Source organism: Narcine bancroftii, chromosome 2 (assembly GCF_036971445.1).
Source record: "Narcine bancroftii isolate sNarBan1 chromosome 2, sNarBan1.hap1, whole genome shotgun sequence".
Lineage (NCBI taxonomy): Eukaryota > Metazoa > Chordata > Chondrichthyes > Torpediniformes > Narcinidae > Narcine > Narcine bancroftii.
The window spans coordinates 10,150,425-10,173,645 of record NC_091470.1 but is presented as its reverse complement, the minus strand read 5'-3'; the positions used below and the strand labels follow the sequence as shown (position 1 = coordinate 10,173,645).

The 23,221-nt window shown below is 47.2% G+C and overlaps 1 protein-coding gene across 6 annotated transcripts; it reads right to left on the bottom strand.

Moving 5' to 3' along the window:
* Positions 1-434: 434 nt before the first annotated feature.
* gstz1 (glutathione S-transferase zeta 1) lies at positions 435-23,107 on the bottom strand. 6 transcript variants are annotated; one of them, XM_069915805.1, is made up of 10 exons: positions 22,960-23,105; positions 18,058-18,173; positions 10,550-10,601; positions 10,105-10,172; positions 8,528-8,608; positions 6,788-6,913; positions 6,522-6,600; positions 2,964-3,016; positions 1,961-2,010; positions 435-845 (listed from the first exon to the last, which is right to left on the bottom strand). In XM_069915805.1, the coding sequence occupies exons 2-10, from the start codon at positions 18,061-18,063 to the stop codon at positions 725-727; spliced, it is 636 nt and encodes a 211-aa protein (XP_069771906.1). In that variant the 5' UTR covers positions 18,064-18,173; positions 22,960-23,105; the 3' UTR covers positions 435-724. The 6 variants fall into 6 exon arrangements, with proteins under 6 accessions (XP_069771906.1, XP_069771905.1, XP_069771903.1 ...); XM_069915804.1 differs by lacking the exon at positions 22,960-23,105 and adding an exon at positions 22,837-22,927; XM_069915802.1 differs by lacking the exons at positions 18,058-18,173; positions 22,960-23,105 and adding an exon at positions 10,740-10,826 and having other exon boundaries at positions 435-604; positions 712-845.
* Between the last annotated feature and the right edge of the window lie 114 nt (positions 23,108-23,221).

Genomic DNA, 23,221 nt, shown 5'->3' with positions numbered 1-23,221 from the left:
GATGTGAACTATGTGCAGGCAGATTGGTGTCGTGGTCAGAACAGTACAACAGTTCTAGTGAACCAGGGCCCATCTCCCTCAAACATGCACCATGGCTCCACCATTCCTTCTTGGAAGGAACAACCTGAAGGTGCCAGGGGTCAGTTAAATGCAATGGTTTAAGTGTGCCCAGGTCCCACTGATTTGAAAGGTTGGTGGCCGAGAAGCAGGCTCAGCACTGCTGCAAATGACAGGAGGAGCAGACCACTGTCACCCCCCCACTTCTCCCTCAGTCTTGGCCATTCTCTGTTGTAGTACAGCCCTGTGTCCACTAGACCCGGCCAGCCACATCCTCCCCATCCTCCAAGCTGCCTGGGCTCCTGCCCGACCCAGGAGAAAGTTCAGTATTGCCTCAAGCTGTTCTCAGTCTCAACAAAGACTCGACACTCAGGTAATTCCACTTCTTTATATTTTATTAATGTTTGAGTAACAGCCATGGTCCAGTTTGTTCAGTTGGAACTTTTCAATGGTTATAATATGAAGGTTTGAGGCAAAACACCCAATTTCATGACCATAAACCAGATTCAGAACGGTCATTATGAATATTGTTTCGTGTGTCCAAACCCTGAGGAAAGAGGCAAGAATGGAATCTCAATCTAAATGCAAAACTAAAGAGGGGGAGTGAAGCGATTCTTCCCTTGTGGTAAAAACGTGGCAGCGACGCCCCCTCACCTCCTTGCTGGGTTCAGGGGTCTGGAGGAGTGTCTGGTTGACAGGACGGGTGACTCACTTTGAAGGGCTCGAGTTCCAGGAGTGAGTTGTTGATCTTTGTAATGATGGGAAATGGAGTCAGATCCACCTTGAACCTGTGGACGAAGGAATCTGGTGTCAAATCAAACTCGAGAGAGCCGGGTGAGGGGGTCTTCCTGACCTGCTGCATCCCCTTGATGTTGGAAAATCTGTACCACAGCTACCAGCTGGATCCAAATGGATGGCCGGGCAGCAACTGCTGCATCACAACACCAGCCTGTTGGCTGCTGTACCTTTCCCCCCCCCCACCCCGGTGTACTTTTGAGCGGTGGTCTTGCAGAGTTGATGAATGTAGGGGAATAACTGGGGGATCACTGGGAGCCAGCACACTTGCAATGAGCCAGATGGTCTCCTGTCTTGACTAAAATGTGGAAATTCCTGCGATGGTTTGGGAGGAGGGGAGTTCACAACAGTAGGGGCCATCACTTTGCTCCCAATGGTTCAGCTGGAGTAAGTAATCACTCTACCAGCACTCTACCCCGGGAGATGCCAGTGTAACAGCACTGAAGGGTGGTGTGTATTCAAGGGAATGTGGCAGCCTGTTTGTTTACACTGAAGCATGACCATTGCCCAAGACACCAGCCAGAAGTGCCCAACTCTTCGTACCACACAGCACTTGCCCTTTCACACTGAACCACCACATTAGCTATTTTATCCAGCCAGCATTCTCTGGCCAGTGCAGTAACAGCATCCTTCACTCGTCGGGGATGCCTTCGGTACAGACCGATCCTCCTCCGTGGTTTTCAGGTGTGTTGGGAATTAACCCTGGCCATGCTTTGGACTGTGTTGCCATGGTTTTAATTGCTACAAAGATGACTCATGATGATGTTTCTCAGACACGTTGTACAATGTACACATGCAATGTAATTCTTGTAGCTAAAAGGTACTTTGGAAAAAAAAAATCACTAAGAAAGATAGGTTCAGTAAAACCCCTGGTATCCGGCCCCTACCAGGTGCCAGATCAGTGAATTTGCCGGTTGCTTGAGACTGCATGTTCCTTGTGATGGGCAAACTGGTTGTAAGGGGCACCAATTTTAAACTCTCATATTTATTTTCCATTTTTTTTTGCCAGTTGCTTGATGCTACTGGATATTTGGATTCCGGATAACGGGGATTTTACCATAATAAACATTTGCAATCTATATTTTAGTGTATTTATTTGAAGCCTTACCTTATGGCGTTGTACACCTGTGGGACCAGGCACAGATCTGCCACTGTCACCTGAAACACACACAGCCGTGTTACTGGATCAGATTCACTGTGGCCTTGGCTCAATATACCACAGGAACCTGTACGCCCCAACATATCCACAGAACGTTTCGGTCTCCTCGAAAGGCTGCAAGCTTCACTCCTAAGTCTTGACACTGTGTTATCCTTCAGATTGGACACGGGACTGGGCAGATCTTTCAGACCATTTTCTCAAAAAGAGGAGAGATGTGCAGCTACACAGCAGAAACAGGCCCTTCAGCCCTCCATGTTCATGCTGACTCCAGCAGGTAGCTATCTCTACTACTGCTATTGGCTAGCACTTATTCTCTCACCTTGACTTCTTCCAAGCATCTCTGTCAATATCTAAACCCACTAACATCCACAACACTTCACCTGGTTGTTAACGCACTGCTTTAAGTGATTACCTTGTTGAAACCTGGCCAATAAAATGTTTTGGGATATCTTGAAAAGCATGTGAGGTTGCTGGAGAATTGAAAACCTCTTTCCAAGACTCAATGCAGCATTTACTGTAGTCCAGTGCCGTGAGGAAGACATTAGGAGTTCGGGGTGGACCTTTGAACCACAGCAAGAGGATGCAAACATCCCCTCTGAAGGCTGCTGCTGGGCTCCCTCAGGCCCACAAGCTTCAGATCTTTTGCTGCCCTTGTCCAGAAACACTTCCTCCATAGCTGCTGCCTGATGCAGTGTGAAGAGAAGGATGGGAGAGGGGAGAAACAGCATTGTGAAATTAGCTGCCATCAGTCCTGGAGGAGAGGGCTCCACTGGAACTACCATTCAGACCGATGCAGGAGAGGAAGGGACCAATTGTGGGGCCGGCATGTCCCCAGCCCCAGTGGCAAGAACACTTGGCTTGGCCTGAACTCAGTATAGACAAGTAGAGTTGCCCCCAGACCCCAAACTCTGTTCTAAACACATCTCCCATTGGAAACTCGCCCCCTTCATACCTCATCACCAATGCAGAAACGTCCAGACAGTTGTTGCAGGAGACTCTCCAGAGCTGAAAAGCAGACAGAATATAATGAAGGAAGATGGATCACAGTACAATGAAACATCCCATGAGCTTGCAATCTCAGATCAAGCTTTGGCACCAGAGAGAGTTAAGGCCAGACAGCAAATTACAGTGAAACCCCTGGTATCTGGGTTCCTATGGGGATGGGAAGATGCCAGATAAATGAATTTTCCAGTTGCTTAAGGTTGTGTGATTGGTGAACTAATGGCTTGGGGGCACCCATTTAAACTTTTGTATTTTTAACCTATTTATTTTCCACATTTTCTTTTGCTGCTTGCTTGAATTCCGGATAATGGGGATTTGACTTGGTCAAGGAAGTTGCTTTTACAGAGCTTCTCAAGGAGGGAAAGATGGTGTTCTGTGGCACAGAACAGTGAAGCTGAAAGAGACTCGCTGAGATCCCAATAAGAGGGAGGGAGGAAGTGGTCATAGGTTTGGAGGGATTAGATAGGAAGGGGGCGACCATTTAACACAAATTGTAAAATGTAGCCACTGTCAGACAGGAAACTGCGAAGAGCAGTGAGCATACGGGTGCTGGGGCAGGACTCGGTCGGGGAGTCTGGAAGGCAGAGGGGTTGAAAGGGGAACTGAGGGGCAACTTTTTCCCAGACACAGGGTGGCTGGTGTATGCTACAAGCTGCCAAAGTGATAGAGGCAGGTAACAATACATTTACAAGACATTTAATTTTTGTTTTAAGCGCAGTGACAGGCCCTTCCATCCCACGAGCCTGTGCCACTGGTTCGGAAACTGGAGCTCCTGGAAGAAACCCACACATACGAGGGGGAATAAAAGTACAAAATGCTGGAAACGCTCAACAGGTCAAACCGTGTCGTTTATGAGAGAGAACCCACATTTCAGGCTTGAGCCCTTCATCAAAGTGTGAGAAATTGTCAACAGGCAAGGAGGAGGAAGGCAGGAGATGATAGGTGGATAAAGGAGGGAGGGGACAGCAGCAATGAGGGGGAAGGGGATGGCTGGGCTGGGTGGGTGAAAGAACTGAGAGGACATGAAAGGGGGAAGAAAAGGCGACCAGGTGGAGTGGAAGCAGTGAAGTCAATGTTCATGCCATGTGGCTGGAGGGGGCCCAGACAGGAAACAAGGTGGTGTTCCTCCAATCTGCAGGTGGTCAGGGTGGGACAGAACATAAGGCCATGGACAGACATGTGAGTGTCTTCTTCCACAAAGATGGCTTCCCCTCCACCACCATCAACTCAGCATCACCCATTTCCCATTCGTCTGCCCTGGCCTCCTCTGCCCCCAGACACAACAAACAGAATCCCCCTCATCCTCACCTACCGCCCCACCAGCCTCTGCGTCCAACACATTATCCACCAGAATTTCCAGCACTTACTACAGGATCCCACCACCAGACACATCTTCCTCTCTCCTCCCCCTCAGCCTTCCGCAGGGACCGCTCCCTTCGTGATTCCCTCGTGCTCTCATCCCTCCCCACCCATCACCCTCCCATCACCTTCCCCTGTGTCCGTAGGAGGTGCAACACTTGCACCCACACCTCCCTCACCACGGTCCGGGGCCCCAAACAGGCCTTTCACATAAAGCAACACTTCACTTGTGCATCCAGAGGACTGATTTACTGCAGCTGGTGCTCCCTTTGTGACCTTCTCTACATCGGAGAGATCGGTTGCAGACTGGGAGATCACTTCACTCAGCACCTCCGCTCCATTTGCAACCACAGCGACCTCCCAGTGGCCAAACACTTCAATTCCAGGGCAAACTCCCACACTCACATGTCTGTCCATGGCCTCGTGTACTGTCCCACCCTGACCACCCGCAGATTGGAGGAACACCTTATTTTCCATCTGGGCCCCCTCCAGCCACATGGCATGAACATTGACTTCACTGCTTCCACTAAACCTGCTGCCTTTTCCCCCCTACTTTCCTGTCCTCCCAGTTCTTTCACCCACCCAGCCCAGCCCTCCCCCTCATTACTGCTGTCCCCTCCCTCCTTTCGCCACCTATCATCTTCTATCTCATCACCTCCCCTACTCTTCTGTTTGAATGCCTGCCAGCATTTTCTCATATCTTGATGAATGGCTCAAGCTCAAAATGTTGGTTAGAAAAAAAACATAGAAGATAGGAGCAGGAGTAGGTCATTCGGCCCTTCGAGCCTGCTCCGCCATTCAACGAGATCATGGCTGATCTTAAAGTTCAGTACCCTGTCCCCGCCTTCTCTCCGTAACCTTTAATACCCTTATACTGAAGAAATAGATCTAATTCCCTCTTAAATAGATTGAATGAACCTGCCTCTACTGCCCTCTGTGGCAATGAATTCCACAGATTCACCACCCTCTGGGTCAAGAAATTCCTCCTCATCTCGGTCCTAAATGGTTTGCCTATTATCCTCAAACCATGGCCCCGGGTTCTGGATTTTCCCATCCTTGGAAACATCCCATCTGCATCCATTCTGTCCAGTCCTGCCAGAATTTTATATGTCTCTATGAGATCCCCTCTCAATCTTCTAAACTCCAGCGAGTACAATCCCAATTTGCGCAATCTTTCCTCCTAGGTCATTCCTGCCATTCCAGGTATCAGCCTGGTGAATCGCTTCTGCACTCCCTCCATTGCAAGAACATCCTTCCTTAGATAAGGTGACCAAAACTGCACACAATACTCCAGGTGGGGTCTCACCAAGGCCCTGTACAGCTGCAGTAAGGTATCCTTGTTCCTAGACTCAAACCCTCTTGATATGAAGGCCAACATACCATTTGCCTTTTTAACCGCCTGCTGTACCTGCATGCTCGCCTTCAGAGACTGGTGTACAAGTACCCCTAGGTCTCTCTGCACTTCCCCATCTCTTAATCTTTTGCCATTCAAATAGTAATCTGCCCTCCGGTTTGTATTACAAAAGTGGATAACCTCACATTTCTCCACATTGTAGTGCATTTGCCATGTATCTGCCCAGTCCCTCAATTTATCCAAATCACACTGGAGCTTCCTGACCCCCACTTCCATGCACACAATCCCTCCTAGCTTAGTGTCATCTGCAAATTTGGAGATATTCCATCCAATCCCCTCATCCAGATCATTAATGTAAATTGTGTTCTGTATTTTTGCTACATAAAGGAAACTGACTGGCTGAGTTCCTACAGCATTTTGTGTTTTTACTTCAACCACGGAGTCTACAGAATTTTGTGATTTCATTTCATACACATGGGAGAATGTAGTCAATGCCGGATTTGAACAACACTGCTCTAACTATTACACTAGATTGGTGCTTGGATAGAAATGGTTTAGAGAGAGATGGGCTGAATGCAGGCAAATGGCACCTTGGCTGGTCTAGAGGAGATGGGCTGAAGGGCCTGTTTCCATGCTGCAGAACTGCACGGGGGCAGCATGACTCAATGGGGTAAAGAGGACAGTGAAGAGTTGTTGCACCAGTGCTCCAAGGGGTTAGAGCAGCAGATGAGGAGGAATGTTGTGCTGAGTGAGAAAGTTTAACAGCAGCCATCAGACAGGATTGACTCGTCTCACCCTGCAGCCCTTTGGCGATAAAGTGTTGGGCCCATTCTTTCCGCTTCTCTTCCTCCATCTTCTGCAGCACACAGAGATTCTGAAAAATCAGACAGTACTTCACACTTGTAGAGAAGGCAAAATGTTGACTGCCCGAGACAGTCCCTCAGAGAACTCCCCGGAACGCCACAAGCCAGTTGAGTAGGGGTCACCGAGCTGTCCCGTCCCTGCCACACAGGCAGGCAGGGAGCACCCAGGCTGTGTGTGTGCAGAAATCAAAGCCGTACCTGCAGGGGCTGGATCCCGGAGCTGATGTGTTCACAGATCATCCTGACCTGGGCACGTTTCTTGGGATCAGTGGGCAGAAGCTGTGGATTTGGCCTGGTCTCTTCCAGGTACTGAATTATAGCCAGCTACCAGTAACAGAAAACATCAGTCACTTTAAGGGCAACATGATAGACAGAGGGAAATGCTGGGTGGGGAATTCCGAAAGCAAAGGGTAGGATTCTTTCACACTGACCTACCCAAAGAATAACAGAATTTAAACAGTGTCTTTGTGGCCTAGTAAATGAGCTGCTATATTCTGGGTGAAACACATTCTGCAGATTGGGATCAGTCTTCTTATGTACAGCTGCAATGGGACCTCCCAACTCTTGTATTCTATATGAAAGTGCACCACAGACCTTCTTCATCACCCTGTGTTGACAGGTTAAAGGAACTGGCAATCTCCAGATTGAGTCAGTGGTGAATGCAACGTTGCTGTTCATATCTTGAGGGATAGGATTCAAGAGCAGGGATGTGATGTTAAGACATTATAAGGCATTGGTGAGGGTCCCCTTGGGGTACGGGCTACAGTTTTGGGCTCCTTATTTAAGGAAGGATGTGCTGGTGTTGGAGAGAGTTCAGAGAAGATTCCTGGAGTGAAGGGGTTAGCAGATGGAAAACATTTGACAGCTCTTGGTCTGCACTCCTTGGAGTTCAGAAGAATGAGGGGGAGCTTCATAGAAGCATTTCAAATGTTGACAAAGTAGATGTGGCAAAGTTGTTCCCCATGGTAGGGGAGTGTAGGACAAGTGGGCAGAACTTCAGGATTGAAGAGTGCCCATTTAAAACAGATGTGGAGGAATTTCTTCAGCCAGAGAGTGGTGAACCTCTGGAATTTGCTACCATGGGTGGATGTGGAGGCCAGGTCGTTGGGTGTATTTAAGGCAGACATTAGTGGGTATCTGAATAGTCAGGGTATCAGAGATTATGGGGAGAAGGCAGGGGAGTGGGGCTGAGTGGGAGAATGGTTCAGCCCGTGATGGAATGGCAGAGCAGACTCGACAAGCTGAATGGCCTATCTCTGCTCCTATAATACATGGTCTCTTCATGTGTTGTGACAGCTGGAAAATGGTGAGTATGCCAAAGACTTGGGAACGTGCAGAGTACTAGAACAGTCCTAGAGATGGTGAAGTGTTGTTCAGAATAGAGGTGGTTTGGTGGAGACTTAATAATACTGATCATTTCCAGTGACACAAATGTCAGGAACTAAGGACCAAGGTTTGAGGTAATTTGGGAAACTTCCAGGAGATATTCAGGCAATGAGTTGTGACCTGTCTGAGGGGCAGAAGTAGCAGAACATTTCACTGGGAATTGGGTAAAGGCTAGAAGTCGCTAAATCTGCATGCCTCTGGGAGAAGAGCAGGACTGACTGGAGAGTTCATTGCGTGAAAGGCCAAAGGTCATTACTGCTGTTCCACTCTACAAATTGAACACAGCACGGCCCTGCAAACTGCAATGAGGCTGGCCGTGCCCAGGCCAACTGTGAACATTTGTCAGCGTGACAGGAGTCCGAGAGGCACTGGAGGTAGGTCACATTCGACCTTCGTGACCACCTTAGCTCAGATTCACCACTGGAGAGATTGCGGCAGGTCAGAGTAACAAAGCAAACATTGACATGGCCAGGTAACAGGCCTTGAACTCCTCTCAAAATCACAACCAGTAACAAACCCCTTCCTACTCCAACAGAAGCAATCCGTCCTTACTGACTGCGAAAGGGTGATCCCGTCGATGGAGAGAGCTGGGACTTGCTGCATGGGATTGAGGGCCTTGAACGAATCCAGGTGCTGCAGGGAAGAGGAAGATGCTGATTTAAAATGGTACTTCATTACCTTATATCCCAACAGTCCCCATGAACTGCAAACCCCAGCTACCAACCGGGTGTATGTAACCAATCCCACGGCCGTGGTGGAAGAGCAGGGTTCTGCCTAATCCTGGACAACATTTATCCCCATTAACAGTCTGCTATGGGCACATGGCTATTGTATGCACTAGTTGGGTGTTAATATCTTTGCAAAGGGCATGTTTATGTAGAAAGAGCATTTACGATTCAAGAGTAGGTGAACCTCCTTGAATCTACTCAGCTGTTAGAAGAGGGGTGACATGGTTAGCACAACTCTGTTACAGTACCAGTGATGCTGTTTGCCAGGAGTTTGTACGCTCTCCCTGTGACCGTGTGGGTTTTCCACAGGGACTCCAGTTTCCTCCTCATTTCCAAAGACGCACGGGGTTGGTCACATGGCACAGTTAACTGGGCAGCACGGGCTTGTGGGCCACAATTTAAATTCAGATACAAGACACATGCAAGATGGCGGCTCGACTGCAGTCACAGCAGCCATTCTGCATCCCAGGACTGCTTAACTCACAAGTAGACGGGCCGTGCACAAACGCAGTGAGTCTGGAACTGCAACCACGCTCGCTGAGACAAAGCCACAAGGTTCGCAGCTCGACAGTTGCGGAGAGGCCTACTGAGGAGACGGAGCTGCGAGCTGTGTGGTGACGTGGCCTTGCCTTTCCAGTGGTGCTTGCTTTGATGGTCGTGGAAATGACGCAACGTGACGGAGATGGAGGTGTCCAATACGACCAGAGCGGTGGACCAGTGTTAGCCCCAAGAAATCCCGAAGGATAGGTTGGCTGTGTTCGATGTCAACCTGAGACACGAGGCCTCAAGGTGTTTGGATTTTCCAAAGCTGGGGGCTTTGAGGCAGACTGTTGCTCTGTCATCTTGAGAAACTGTGTCTTGAAAGCTGGCAGACAGTAACATCTAAGTCCTGCTGATGCTGGTAAACCAGCCTCAAGATGACTGCAGTCAGACTTTTTGTCACATCCAAACAGAAATGTGAACGGGTTTATCTGTGTTCACTGCTTGTTCTTTGAAGTCTGGACTTTGTAGCTCTGTTGTTCATTTGAAGTTGGGCAGTTGCTCATTGTTGCGATGGGGAGGAACAGGTTAGGGTTTAAATAATTAATACTCTAAGTGGGATGTAAAAAGCAGGCTGTGCTGGTGTATTTTGGCTGCCTGTCATTGTTTAGATGGTAACCAATTTATTCCTAATTGTCTGTTCAGTGCTTGGATGAACGAGCGCTGTGTTAAATAAACTACTACTAATATTGGGATATGGCTGGGTGTTCACTTGACCGAATGTAGTTCTCCAATCTCAGAACCTTACCTTGTGCTTGTGTTGGATAACCAACAGTCAGACAGGAGGATGGCCTGGGGTGTGAGTGCACAGACCCAGCAGACAAACCTAGTAGGAGGGGAGGGGAGATGCTGGACACATACCTGCTGCCCTCCTCCTTTGATCAGGTTGACAGGGATCTGCTCATACTCGATTCCTTTGAATGCAAGAGCTGGGAGACACAGGAAAAAATGTCTTAGAAACTCACCAAGATTTCCCTTCTGCCATGTTCCCTCTCACAGTGGAGGGTAAAATGCAGGGGCAGCCACACCCAGTTTAAGTTAAAAGCTTTCCTCAGTTTAATAGTTTCCTGCAATTGCCCAGAATAAATCGTTCACACTGTCTGAATCTCTCTCTCTATCTCATGGACACACATCGTAAGGGCATTTATGTAACGGGAGTAGGTCGAACTGCCTGAATCTGCTCAGCGTTTACAATTCAACATTATTGAATTGTCACATGGTTGAACAATCATTTGCTTTTTGCAATCTGAAAACACAGTCAGAGACGAAGACATTTCTCAGCTGAGCCCAGTTCTTCGACCCTTACCAATTCGCACCCTCCATGAGCAGGAACTCCTGAAGTAGGAGTATAACACCGGCTGGAATAAAACAACAGAGAATAACCATTAGAATCATATCCTTTATGAGCGAGACTGCACGGGATCTGCGCAGCCTCACTCACGCTGCAGGCTGCATCGCCCTGAAGAAGATCATTGCTGCTTCGGCTAGATACTAACTTTCCGTGCTGATGCCATCTCCTGTTCTGCTCAGCCCCCTGTGCACTCTGCCCCCGTGGACAGAGTGCACAGGACGGAAAGCAGAAGTAGGGGCAGGCACATGAAGCACCAATCACAAACCACTAAAACTCAGTTCAGTTAAATTTTACACTGTCTTGGGTCAGATGAACCTTAAAATGGGAATGACGGGGGAGTCACGTGATGGAGTAGTGGCCGGAAGGTGAACTCCAGCCCTCTCCAGAAAAGTCGGGAAAAACAAAGGAAAACACAAAGGCACAATCATTTGCTAAATAAATAAAAGTTACAGAAAAGTGAGTATAAAGGTGGAAAGAAGATGGCGACAAAAAAAGAAAAATCGAAAGCAACGGTAAGAAGAGAGGAAGAGAAGACAAAGGAGGAAAAAGGTGAAGGCCTTACCTGTCCGAAGAGGCCCGCTGCGGAGAGAGAAACCCGCTCCCTCAGGTCGGTAAATAATGGACTACAAAAATGGCTCGCAGAGCTGAGTAAAAGTGCGCAACCGCGCATGCGCGAAATTTCGCGCATGCGCGATGCGAATGAAAAAAAACACACCGACGGGAGGGAGGACGAGCTGGGGAGTCGACCTCCACAGCCGGCAACGACAGCTGCAGAACACCTGCAGCAAGAAGAGAACACAGAAGACAATGGAAACAAGAAAGAAGAGGAGGAAAGGGCAACAAAGAAACAACAGATGGTCAACCCAGAGGAAGAAGAAGAGGAAGAGTACAGTGAAATAGAAGAAGAAAAGAAAGGCAAGGTAAAGGATATACTTGCTCTTATTAAAGGATACATGGAGTCATTTAAAGAATGGCAAACACAGGAATTTAAGGATTTAAGAAAAAGAATAAACAACACAGAAGAGAAAATAAATAAAATGGAGATGACCTTAACAGAAATGGGAAAGAAAATGGACAAGATGGAAGAGCGGGCAGTAGCAGCAGAAATGGAGGTAGAAGACTTAAAAAAGAAATTGGAGGAATCTAATAAAAAAGTTATAGAGACACAAGAACTGTTAGCTCAGAAAATAGATACAATGGAAAATTATAACAGAAGAAATAACATAAAGATAGTGGGCCTTAAGGAAGATGAAGAAGGCAAGAATATGAGGGAGCTTATAAAAGAATGGATCCCTAAGGCCCTAGGATGTCCAGAACTACAGCAAGAAATGGAAATAGAAAGGGCACATAGAGTATTGGCCTCTAAACCACAACCACAACAAAAACCAAGATCTATTGTAGTAAAATTCCTAAGATATACTACAAGAGAAAAGGTACTGGAGAAGACAATGGAAAAAGTAAGAGAGGGCAACAAGCCACTGGAGTATAAAGGGCAAAAAATCTTCATTTATCCAGATATAAGTTTTGAACTCCTAAAGAAGAGAAAAGAGTTCAATACAGCAAAGGCGATTTTATGGAAGAAAGGGTATAAATTTATACTAAAGCATCCAGCGGTATTGAAAATATTTATTCCAGGACAACAAAACAGACTATTCTCGGATCCAGAAGAAGCACGAAAATTTGCAGAACAATTACAAAAATAGACTGAGGGAGGAAGACGGGTAATGAGAGTAAAAATGATCACGATTGATATGTATGTGGGTAAAGACAAAAATAGACTGAGGGATGAAGACGGGTAATGAGAGTAAAAATGATCACGATTGATATGTATGTGGGTAAAGACAAAAATAGACTGAGGGATGAAGACGGGTAATGAGAGTAAAAATGATCACGATTGATATGTATGTGGGTAAAGACAAAAATAGACTGAGGGATGAAGACGGGTAATGAGAGTAAAAATGACCACGATTGATATGTATGCGGGTAAAGAGGTATAAGAGTGAATAGAGACAATGAGCATACATGAATGTATCTGTACTTAGAGGAAAATATAGATAGTATAGACAAGAATTAATAAGGGAAGGTAATGGAATAGAGAGAATAAGGAGGGAATTAAAAGAGTGACCTTTGTGACATATGAAAAGTGAAATCTTTTCTGGGGGAGGCGGGGTGGGGGGAAATAGCGGTCACTGCAAAATCAGTTGACGCTTGCGAGTGGATTCGCAAATCCAAATGGAGAGGGGAGATGTGGTTGTCCGACAAGGGATAAAGGACAACTCAGGAGGGGAAGGGGAGATTGGGGATAAATAAGATAGAAATAGGAGAATAAGGAAAATGTTGGATGTTGTAGGAATGTTGTCTTATAAAGAGTTGAAAATAAGAAAACAGAAATGGAAAAGGAGGAAAGGTAATGATGGAAAAACGGAAAGAGAAGATAAACAAAATATAAAAGGGCTACGCTGAACTACATGACTTTAAATATTAATGGAATACATAACCAAATTAAAAGGAAGAAACTACTAAATTTAAATGAATAAATGTATTCCATTAGAAAAAATAACATATAGTTTAAGAAATAATATTGAAATAGTCGAACAAGTATAGGAGCCTTACATTAAATACAATAGCGAAAACCTACCGGGGACAAACATTACCTAAGTTGATGGAAGGAGAAGGAAAGAAAAGAATGGACTCAGTAGAATTTCTGGTGTAATTTTGTTGAATGACAACATTGTCTGACTGGCTTAATGCAACCTAGATTGTATACCTAAAATGGATGAGAGGTGGGGGTGGGGGGGTGGCTTGGGAAGAGGGGGGGGGGAGAAAAAGTCACTGTATATGTGTGAAAAAGAAATAGTGTATATCATGGCTAATGTGATTTATGGTGTGAAAAATAAAAAAATTTAAAAAAAAAAAAGGGAATGACGAAGCCAGAGAGCAGAAGCAGCTAACTGGCATTACACATTGCAAAGTATCAATGAGAGAAACACCAAAGTCTGCAGACGCTGTAATTGTGGTAAAAACACAATGCTGGAGGAACTCAGCAGGTCTTGCAGTGTCCATAGGATGGCTCCAAGCTCAGATCCAAGCGGACCCTCGCTATTGCCTCCATGCTCAGATCCCAGCAGACCCTCGCTATCACCTCCAAGCTCAGATCCCAGCGGACCCTCACTATCGCCTCCATGCTCAGATCCCAGCGGACCCTTGCTATCGCCTCCATGCTCAGATCCCAGCAGACCCTCGCTATCGCCTCCAAGCTCAGATCCAAGTGGACCCTCGCTATCGCCTCCATGCACAGATTCCAACGGACTCTCACTCTCTCTCTTTTATTGATTTTTATAAGAAATACAATTCAATGAAGAAAAGGGAATGAAACTGAAAATTCAATATAAATCAAGATAAAACGTCAAACAGTATAAACTCTATCCCCCCTCCACTGCACTGGATGAAAACAAAAAAGACATCAAAAATATTTACATAAATATATATATATATTTTGTAGCTTTTGATTCACACCGTGAGTAAAAAAAAATCAAAGGTAAGGCTATTATTTCATCTGGAAGAGTAGGTACATCTGATCACATTAAAAACATTTACATCAAATGAAAATAAGACCCACCGTGTATCTTCAAATTTCACCGATGAATCTATTTTTTTCTGAACTTAAACAGGACATGAGAGAACCACTGAAACACTGTTGGAGGTCTAGAGTCCTTCTATTTGAATAGGACGGCTCTTCTAGCCAACAATGTAGGGAAGGCACAGATACAGAAAACCTCCCCATGTCTGGGTCAATAACCCTGAAAAGAGCAGTTATTGGATTGGGTCATAGCTCCACTTGAAATATAGTTGAAAAGATATTAAAAATTTCTTTCCAATAGATTTTCTAAGGATGGACAAGACCAAAACATATGTGTCTATGTAGCAATATCAGATTTGCATCTGTCAAAAGTAGGGTTAATATTAGAAAAGATATTAGCCAGTTTACCTTTGGACATGTAAACAAGATGCACCACTTTGAATGGGATTAATGAATGTCGGGCACATATTGAAGATGTATTCACTAGTTTAAGAATCTTGTCCCATATATCCTCCGATAAGGGTCTTGCAAGTTCCAATTCCAAAACCTTATTAATCTTATATAAACAAAATAGGGAGAGTACAGAGAAGGTTCACGAGAATGTTGACAGGATTTCAAGGTTTGAGTTCCAGGGAAAGGTTGTGCAGACTGGGGCTTTTTTCTCTGGAGCGTAGAAGATTGAGAGGGGACTTGGTAGAGGTATTTAAGATTTTAAAAGTGACAGACAGAGTAAACGTGGATAGGCTTTTTCAATTAAGAGTGGGGAAGATTTAAACTAGAGGGCATGGTTTAAGATTGAAGGGGGAAAATTATAAGGGGAACATGAGGGGAAATTTCTTCACGCAGAGGGTGGTGGGGATGTGGAATGAGCTTCCGACAGACGTGGTCGAGGCGGGATCATTGATTACATTTAAGGAAAGACTGGATCGTTACATGGATAGGAGGGGACTAGAGGGGTATGGACCGGGTGCTGGTCAGTGGGACTAGGAGGGTGGGGATTTGCTACGGCATGGACTAGTAGGGCCAACTGGCCTGTTCTGTGCTGTAAGTGGTTATATGGTTATTGTGAAGTACTGGAAGTAACTTCAATAATCTATCATATATAATTCCAATTAATCCTTTCTGAGAAGGATACAGTTGAAAAATATTATCAACTAGATCTGGTGGATATACAAATAGAAAATCCAGTAATATGGTATTTAAGAAATTTCTAATCTGTAAATATCTAAAAAAAAAGAGCATTTGACGTCATATTTACTTGCCAACTGTTCAAAAGACATTAAACAACCTTCCTTAAATAAATATGCAAAAGAAATAATATCTTTGATTTTCCAATTTGGAGAAGGTTTGATCAATTATTGATGGTGGAAAAAAATAATTATGAGAGACAGCACTAGAGAAAACAAAGTTTTTAAAGTTAAATTTTAAAATTTTCTAAATTGGAACCAGATTCGCAATATAGTTTGAGTATTGGATTAGGTATATCTTTATTGAACTTGGAAAAACTAAATGGAAGAGAAGTTCCAATAAAGAGGCCACTGAATACTGCTGTATAGATTTCAGTTCTAAATCTGTCCATAATGGATGATCCAATTTGTCAGAATAAAAAATCCAACAAGTTAGATAACGAATATTAACAGCCCAATAATAAAATCTCAAATTAGGTAGGGCCATACCTCCATCTTTTTTCAATTTTTGTCCATGGAATTTACTAATTCTAGAGTTTTTATTCTTCCAAATAAAGGAAGAAACCTTTGAATAAATTTCATCAAACTAAATTTTGGGATGAAAACTGGAATCGCTTGAAATTGATATAAAAACTTAGGTAATTTTATCATTTTAACTGTATTAATACGACCTATTAAAGATAATAATAAAGATGGCCGTCTAGAAAAAGACAATCTCACAGACTCAAATAGAGGATAAAAAATTGAGTTTATATCAATCTTTAAATCATTTAGTAATTTTAACCCCAAAGTATGTGAAATTATCTCTGACAATCTTTAATGGAACTTGAGTGATAATAGGGACCTGCATATTAATCGGAAAAAGTTCACTTTTATGAAGGTATAATTTATATCCAGAGAAAGAGCTGAATTGAGGAAACCCAGACCCCTTCGCTCCCTCCATCCCTCTCTCTCTACTGCATCCAAGCACAGATCTCTGCGGACCCTCGTGATCCCCTCCATACATTGATCCCAGCGGACCCTCACTATCGCCTCCATGCACAGATCCCAGTGGACCCTCGCTATCACCTCCATACACAGATCCCAGCGGACCCTCGCTATCGCCTCCATGCACAGATTCCAGTGGACCCTCGTTATCACCTCCATACACAGATCCCAGCAGACCCTCGCTATCACCTCCATACACAGATCCCAGTGGACCCTCGCTATCACCTCCATACACAGATCCCAGTGGACCCTCGCTATCACCTCCATACACAGATCCCAGTGGACCCTCGCTATCACCTCCATACACAGATCCCAGCGGACCCTCGCTATCGCCTCCATGCACAGATCCCAGCGGACCCTCGCTATCGCCTCCATCCACAGATCCCAGCGGACCCTCGCGATCACCTCCATACACAGATCCCAGCGGACCCTCGCTATCGCCTCCATGCACAGATCCCAGCGGACCCTCGCTATCGCCTCCATGCACAGATCCCAGTGGACCCTCGCTATCGCCTCCATGCACAGATCCCAGTGGACCCTCATTATCACCTCCATACACAGATCCCAGCGGACCCTCGCTATCACCTCCATACACAGATCCCAGCGGACCCTCGCTATCGCCTCCATACACAGATCCCAGCGGACCCTCGCTATCGCCTCCATGCACAGATCCCAGCGGACCCTCGTTATCACCTCCATACACAGATCCCAGCGGACCCTCGCTATCTCCTCCATGCACAGATCCCAGCGGACCCTCCCTCTTTCGCTATACTTGTCCTTCCTGGTTATTTGTCTCCACCGCCTTCTGGTACGCTTAGATTCTAGCTCCAGTTCCAAGCCTCCCTCTCATCAGGATCTCGGGTACCTTAGTCTCACCCGCCATATCCTGCAGACCACACTCATCTCCCACGCTCAGATACCAGGAGACCCTCGCTCTCTTGCTACCACAATCATCTTGTGTCCATCAAGTATCGGAAGGTCACCTCCCTGGAGACTGCAAGTGTCTACTTCGGCCCCGAAGGGGTACAGGACCGAGCCTATCTCATAAACTGCCACCATGTTCCTGCAGGATCGAGCCTCTGTTGCGAACCTTCACCCTGGCCCTGGCGATCAACAGGTAAACAAATATTTTTAAATGTTTTTTATGTAGTTAGTATGGAATAAACCAAATTTTGACTGCTTCACAGGGAAGGGGACCCATAAACTTTGAGCAGAGTCCTGGGGGTAGGTGGGGCATAGCTGAGAAAACAAGTTTGAGAATGGCTGCTCCAGACTGATATCCCCGGTGCATTATTTAGGGATTCCAGAAGATGGGGCCATAGAACAGTACAGCCATGGACTGGCCATGGTCCTTGTGTGTGCTTTGTACTAAAGTTTTGCTGGTTGCACATGATACATCTCCCTCTGTTCCCTGCATATTCACACATCTCTCCAAAAGCTTTTTAAAACCCCATTTTATCTGCTCCCACCACAACCCCTGGCAGCCCACTACAGGTACCTACCACTACCACTCTACCCACAATGTCTTTAAACTCCCCCCCCCACCCCATCCACCACCTTAAATGCATGTCCTCTAGTGTACAGAACAGTACAGGCCCTTCAGCCCACAAATGTCATGCCAACCTACCTCACCAACAATACAATCCCTCCCTACCTCACACATAACCCTCTTTCTCACATCCATGTAATTGTCTAGGCTGGGAACACACCTGCATCCTTTGTTCTTTCAGTCTGTAGTCTATCCGGACATTGGTCCCTCCTCACGTTACACAGTGTTGCTCAGAAGACAAAGGATCTGGATTCCATTAACTTACGCCACACGTCCCTTTGGGGTAGACCACAGAGATATTCATTGATTTACTCCAGAATGGGGTAAGAAAATCAAGTTCTTCGCCACCACCCCTCCTGTTGCAGGGTTCATTTCTCCAGGTATTCGGAGCAAAGCTGCCTTCTGCCTGATCTTTTTGGGACACCACAGAATGCTTATGGCATTTTTCAAAACCTCTTTGCCCATCCTGCTCCTTGGGAGGGCAATCCGGTTAGACCCCACCTGGAGTATTGCATCCAGTTCTGGTCTCCAATTTTGAGGAAGGACATACTAGCTCTAGAGGGTGTGCAGCGCAGATTTACAAGGTTAGTTCCAGCGATGGCGGGGTTGACATATGCTGAAAGGCTAGAAAAACTGGACTTGTATCCGATGGAGTTTAGAAGGATGAGGGGGGACATGATTGAGGTCTACAAAATCATCAGGGGAATAGACAGGGTGAAGTCGGATTACTTGTTCCCAATGATGGGGGAGACGAAGATGAGTAAACATTTTTTTACCCAGAGAAGTGTGAATCTGTGGAATGCTCTGCCACAGAGGGTGGTAGAGGCAGATTCGTTGATTATGTTCAAAAGAGAGTTAGATAAGACTCTAGTGGGCAAAGGAGTTAAGGGTTATGGGGATAAGGCTGGAAAGGGGTACTGATGGTAGTGATCAGCCATGCTCTGTAAAATGGCGGTCACTGAAGGCTCGACAGGCCGAAGGGCCTACTCCAGCTCCTATTGTCTATTGTCCCATAGTAGCTGGTGGTGAACTCAACTGCAGAGAAACACTGCCCAAAGTCTTCAGTTTTCACCTCCAAGAATGAATTATCGGCACAACGCTGTTACAGTGCCAGTGACCCGGCTATGAATCCAGTGCTGTCTGTAAGGAGTTTGCAGGTTCTCCCCGTGTCTATGTGGGGTTTCCTCCCACCCTCCAAAATGTACAGGGGTTTTAGGCTAATTTGGGTGTAGTTGGGGGGGGGCACAGGTTTAGATGGCTGGAGGTAAAAGTTTTATAATTTAAAATATCCCACGATACTCAACAACAGTATTAACAATTGAATCCAAGAAAAACCTCAGGACAGATTGTAAAAGATTTAGTGAATAACCATAAAACACTACAGCATAGAAACAGGCCCTTCAGCCTTTATAGTCTATGCTGAACCATTATTCTGCCCAGTCCCACTGACCTGCACCCCATCCATATCCCTCCACACCCCTCCCATCCATGTGCCTGTCCAAATTCTTCTTAAATGTTAAAATTGAGCCTGCATTCACCACTTCAGCTGGCAGCTCGTTCCACACTCCCACCACTCTCTCTGTGAAGAAGTTCCCCCTAAACTGGCAGAACTTGTCCTCACCCTCAAAAACTTCTCCTTTGGCTCATCCCACTTACTCCAGGTTAAAGGAGTACCCATGGGAACCCGCATGGGTCCCAGTTATGTCTGCCTTTTTGTTGGCTACATGGAGCAATCCCTGCTACAAGCCGACACAGGCAAAGCCCCTCAACTCTTCCCCACTACGTCGATGACTCCTTTGCTGCTGCCTCAGGTACCCGTGATGAGCTCGTCGACTTCATCCACTTTGCTGCCAACTTCCACCCTGACCTCAAATTCACTGGGTCCATCTTGAGCAACACGCTCCCTTTCCTCCATCTCTGTGTTCATCTCAGGAGACAAGCCCTCGATAGACATCTACAAACCCATCAACTCCCACAGTGCACATCTGCACCCAGGATGAGGGCTTCCATGTCAGATCATTGGAGATGTCCTCCTACTTAAAACAATGTGGCTTTCCTTCTACCACCATCAACTCAGCACTCGCCCGCATATCCTCCATTGCCTGCACATCTACCTTGGCCCTCTCTGCCCTGGCATGCAACAAGGACAGGATTTCTCTTGTCCTCACCTACCACGACAGCAGGCTCCGCACCCTCTTTTGCCAGCTACTACATGATCCCACCACTAGACACATTTCCCCTCTCCACCTTCCACAGGGACTGCTCCCTCCGTGACTCCCTTGTCCACTCCTCCCTCCCCACCAATCGTCCCCTTGGGACCTACCCCTGAGACTGCAGGAGATGGTCCACTTGCGCCCACATCTCCTCCCTCACCACCAATCGGGACCCCAAACACTCCTTCCAAGTGAAGCCACATTTCACTTGTGAATCTGCAGGGGTCATCTACTGCATCTGGTGCTCATGTTGTGGTCTCCTCTACATCGGAGAGACTGGACACAGACTGGGAGATTGCTTCATTAGGCACCTTCGCTCTGTCTGCCGCAATAGTATGGATCTCCCAGTGGCAAACTGCTTCAGTTCCCCATTCCATTCCCTTGCTGACATCTCTGTCCACGGCCAGACTTGAGACCACCCATAAATTGGAGGAACAACACCTCATCTTCCGACTGGTCACCCACCAACCAGATGGCATCAATAACGACCTCTCTCCATTGCCTGTCTCCTTTCACATAGACATGATAAATTCTACCTGGACCCTTATCACATCCAATTAACACCTTTTGTTGATCTGGATTCCACCCCCATTGTTTGAATTCTGAGACTTCCTCGTGTTTCCTTAAAGAAGGGCTCAGGCCTGAAATGTCTGCAATATATCTTTGTCTCCTATGGATGCTGAAAAGACCGGCTGAGTTCCAACAGCATTTCAGTGTGTTTACTACAGTCACAGTGTCTGAAGCCTAAACTTTTCCCCTTTCACCATGTCCTCTGGTTTGTATCTCACTTACCCTCAGTGAAAAAATCCGATCTACATTTACTCTGTCTATACAAGCATCTTTAAAACTGAATACATATTGGGTTGATGAAAAACTGGGCTGATGAGGTGATTGGGAATTGACTAGCTCAGAGGGCTGATGGATCCATGAACCAAGTGGCCCTGTGTCAATGCAGTGTTTCCCTGCTCGCTGCCGTCATGCCACAAGCACCACCGCACTGCTGCCCAATGTCATTAATTGGTTCCTTACAACTGCTGCGTGGCTCATTTACCCTGCATAGGAATACTCCCAGCCCCACACAATACTTTTCCTCAAAATGAAAGGTCATCCACATCAATTCGAAGAATTCTTCAAATTTCTATGAATCGAAATGGGTGGGGTCACACTGCATTTGTAATCAGTCCCTCATTTCCTAAACAGTCAGAGTTGATCAGTTTCTGCTGTGTTGAGATACCAGGGCACTCCTACATGCACACAGCCCACTTGCACAACCTGAAGGAGGGCTCAGGCCCGAAACATCTTTACCTCCTACGGACACTGTGAGATTTCCTCCAACATCTCTGTGATTTCACTACAATCACTATGCCTGCAGACTTTTGTGTTTCACTTCTGAAAGGGAATAGCCCGACCAAGGCCCAGTTAACAAGTTCTCCGGACTCAACACATTTCTGGTTATTCAACTTTCATCCTTCCAGAACTGAATTTAAAAGTGTACAAATCACCTCAAGGTTCAGCCGCAGAAAAGTTATAGGAGATCCCAAACAGGGCGCTGTCCAATCAAAGATCAGACCAATTAGTTAAGCAGGAAAGTCTGCAGACCAACACAAACGCACTGGAGAAACTCAGCAGGTCTTTCAGCATCCAGAGTCAACTTTCTGGGCCTGAGCCCTTTACCTCCTGTGGACAGAAAGGGACCTGCAAAGTTTCTCCAGCATCTTGGTCAATTACAAATGATCCCCCTTGTTTCCATTTGGGGAAACATGGCCTGAAAACAAGGGAACGCCCCACCGAGCGTCTTGTGTTGGAGGACTTTCGCCGTGTCTGGATCAGAATCAGAATTTATTGTCACAAACAGGCCACAAAATTCAATGTTTTGCGGCAGCTTCACAGGGTGAACATTGCTGTAAATTAATACAAAAAGTAGGGGAAGTGAGGCCATGACTGCGGCTCGTTGCTCACTCAGGGATCTGATGGTCGAGGGGAAGAAGCTGTTCCTGTACCACTGGGTGCTCGCCCCCCCCCCCCCAGATGGAGGGGGTGCCCTTTCCCCCTCTGAGGGGGGGAGGAGGGGCCTTTCCCTCGGGGGCGGGGCTTTCCCTATGGGGGCGGGGCTTTCCCTTGGGGGGGCTTTCCCTCGGGGGGCTTTCCCTCTGGGGGCGGGGCTTTCCCTCGGGGCGGGGCTTTCCCTTGGGGGGGCTTTCCCTCTGGGGGCGGGGCTTTCCCTCTGGGGGCGGGGCTTTCCCTCTGGGGGGCGGGGCTTTCCCTCGGGGCGGGGCTTTCCCTTGGGGGGGCTTTCCCTCTGGGGGCGGGGCTTTCCCTCTGGGGGCGGGGCTTTCCCTCGGGGCGGGGCTTTCCCTCGGGGGGCTTTCCCTCTGGGGGCGGGGCTTTCCCTCTGGGGGGCGGGGCTTTCCCTCGGGGGGCGGGGCTTTCCCTCGGGGCGGGGCTTTCCCTGGGGGCGCCTTCCCTCGGGGGCGGGGCGGGGCTTTCCCTCGGGGGGCGGGGCTTTCCCTCGGGGGGGAGGGGCTTTCCCTTGGGGGGCGGGGCTTTCCCTTGGGGGGGGGGCTTTCCCTCGGGGGGAGAATAAGGGGATCTTTCCCTCGGGGGGGGGGAACAGAGGGAACGAAAGGCCCGGGCCGAGGCCAAGCAGGGAACGCAGGCCCCGCTGCGAGGGGAGGGAGGGAAGGGGAGGCCGAACCAGCGCAGGGTAAAGGTCACCATCCCCGTACCTGCGGCTCCCGGAAGACGCGCTGAGCCCAGCCGGAAATATAAATACGCCCCGCCCCCTGACTGATTGACGTAGGGGCCAACCAATTACATCCCGGAGGGGAAACGACAGGGCGGGACTTCACCTCAAGCTGAAAGACCATTTTAAAGGGAGGTTTTCCATCGGGTTAAATGTCCAAAGTGATCGCCGCGAGTTTCCTCTGATGTTCAACTGACATTAGTTTCGCAAACCCTCCCGCAGAAGGTCAGAGTTGGACGAGAGTGAAAGAGCAGGTCATGTTTGACAGACAGAAGAGTTATCCAATAGGACACAAACAGCTCTGATTTCTGTGGATGGCCACCAATGGAAACGGCGAGAAGGCGAGCGACGGCCAATGAGGGAGGAGG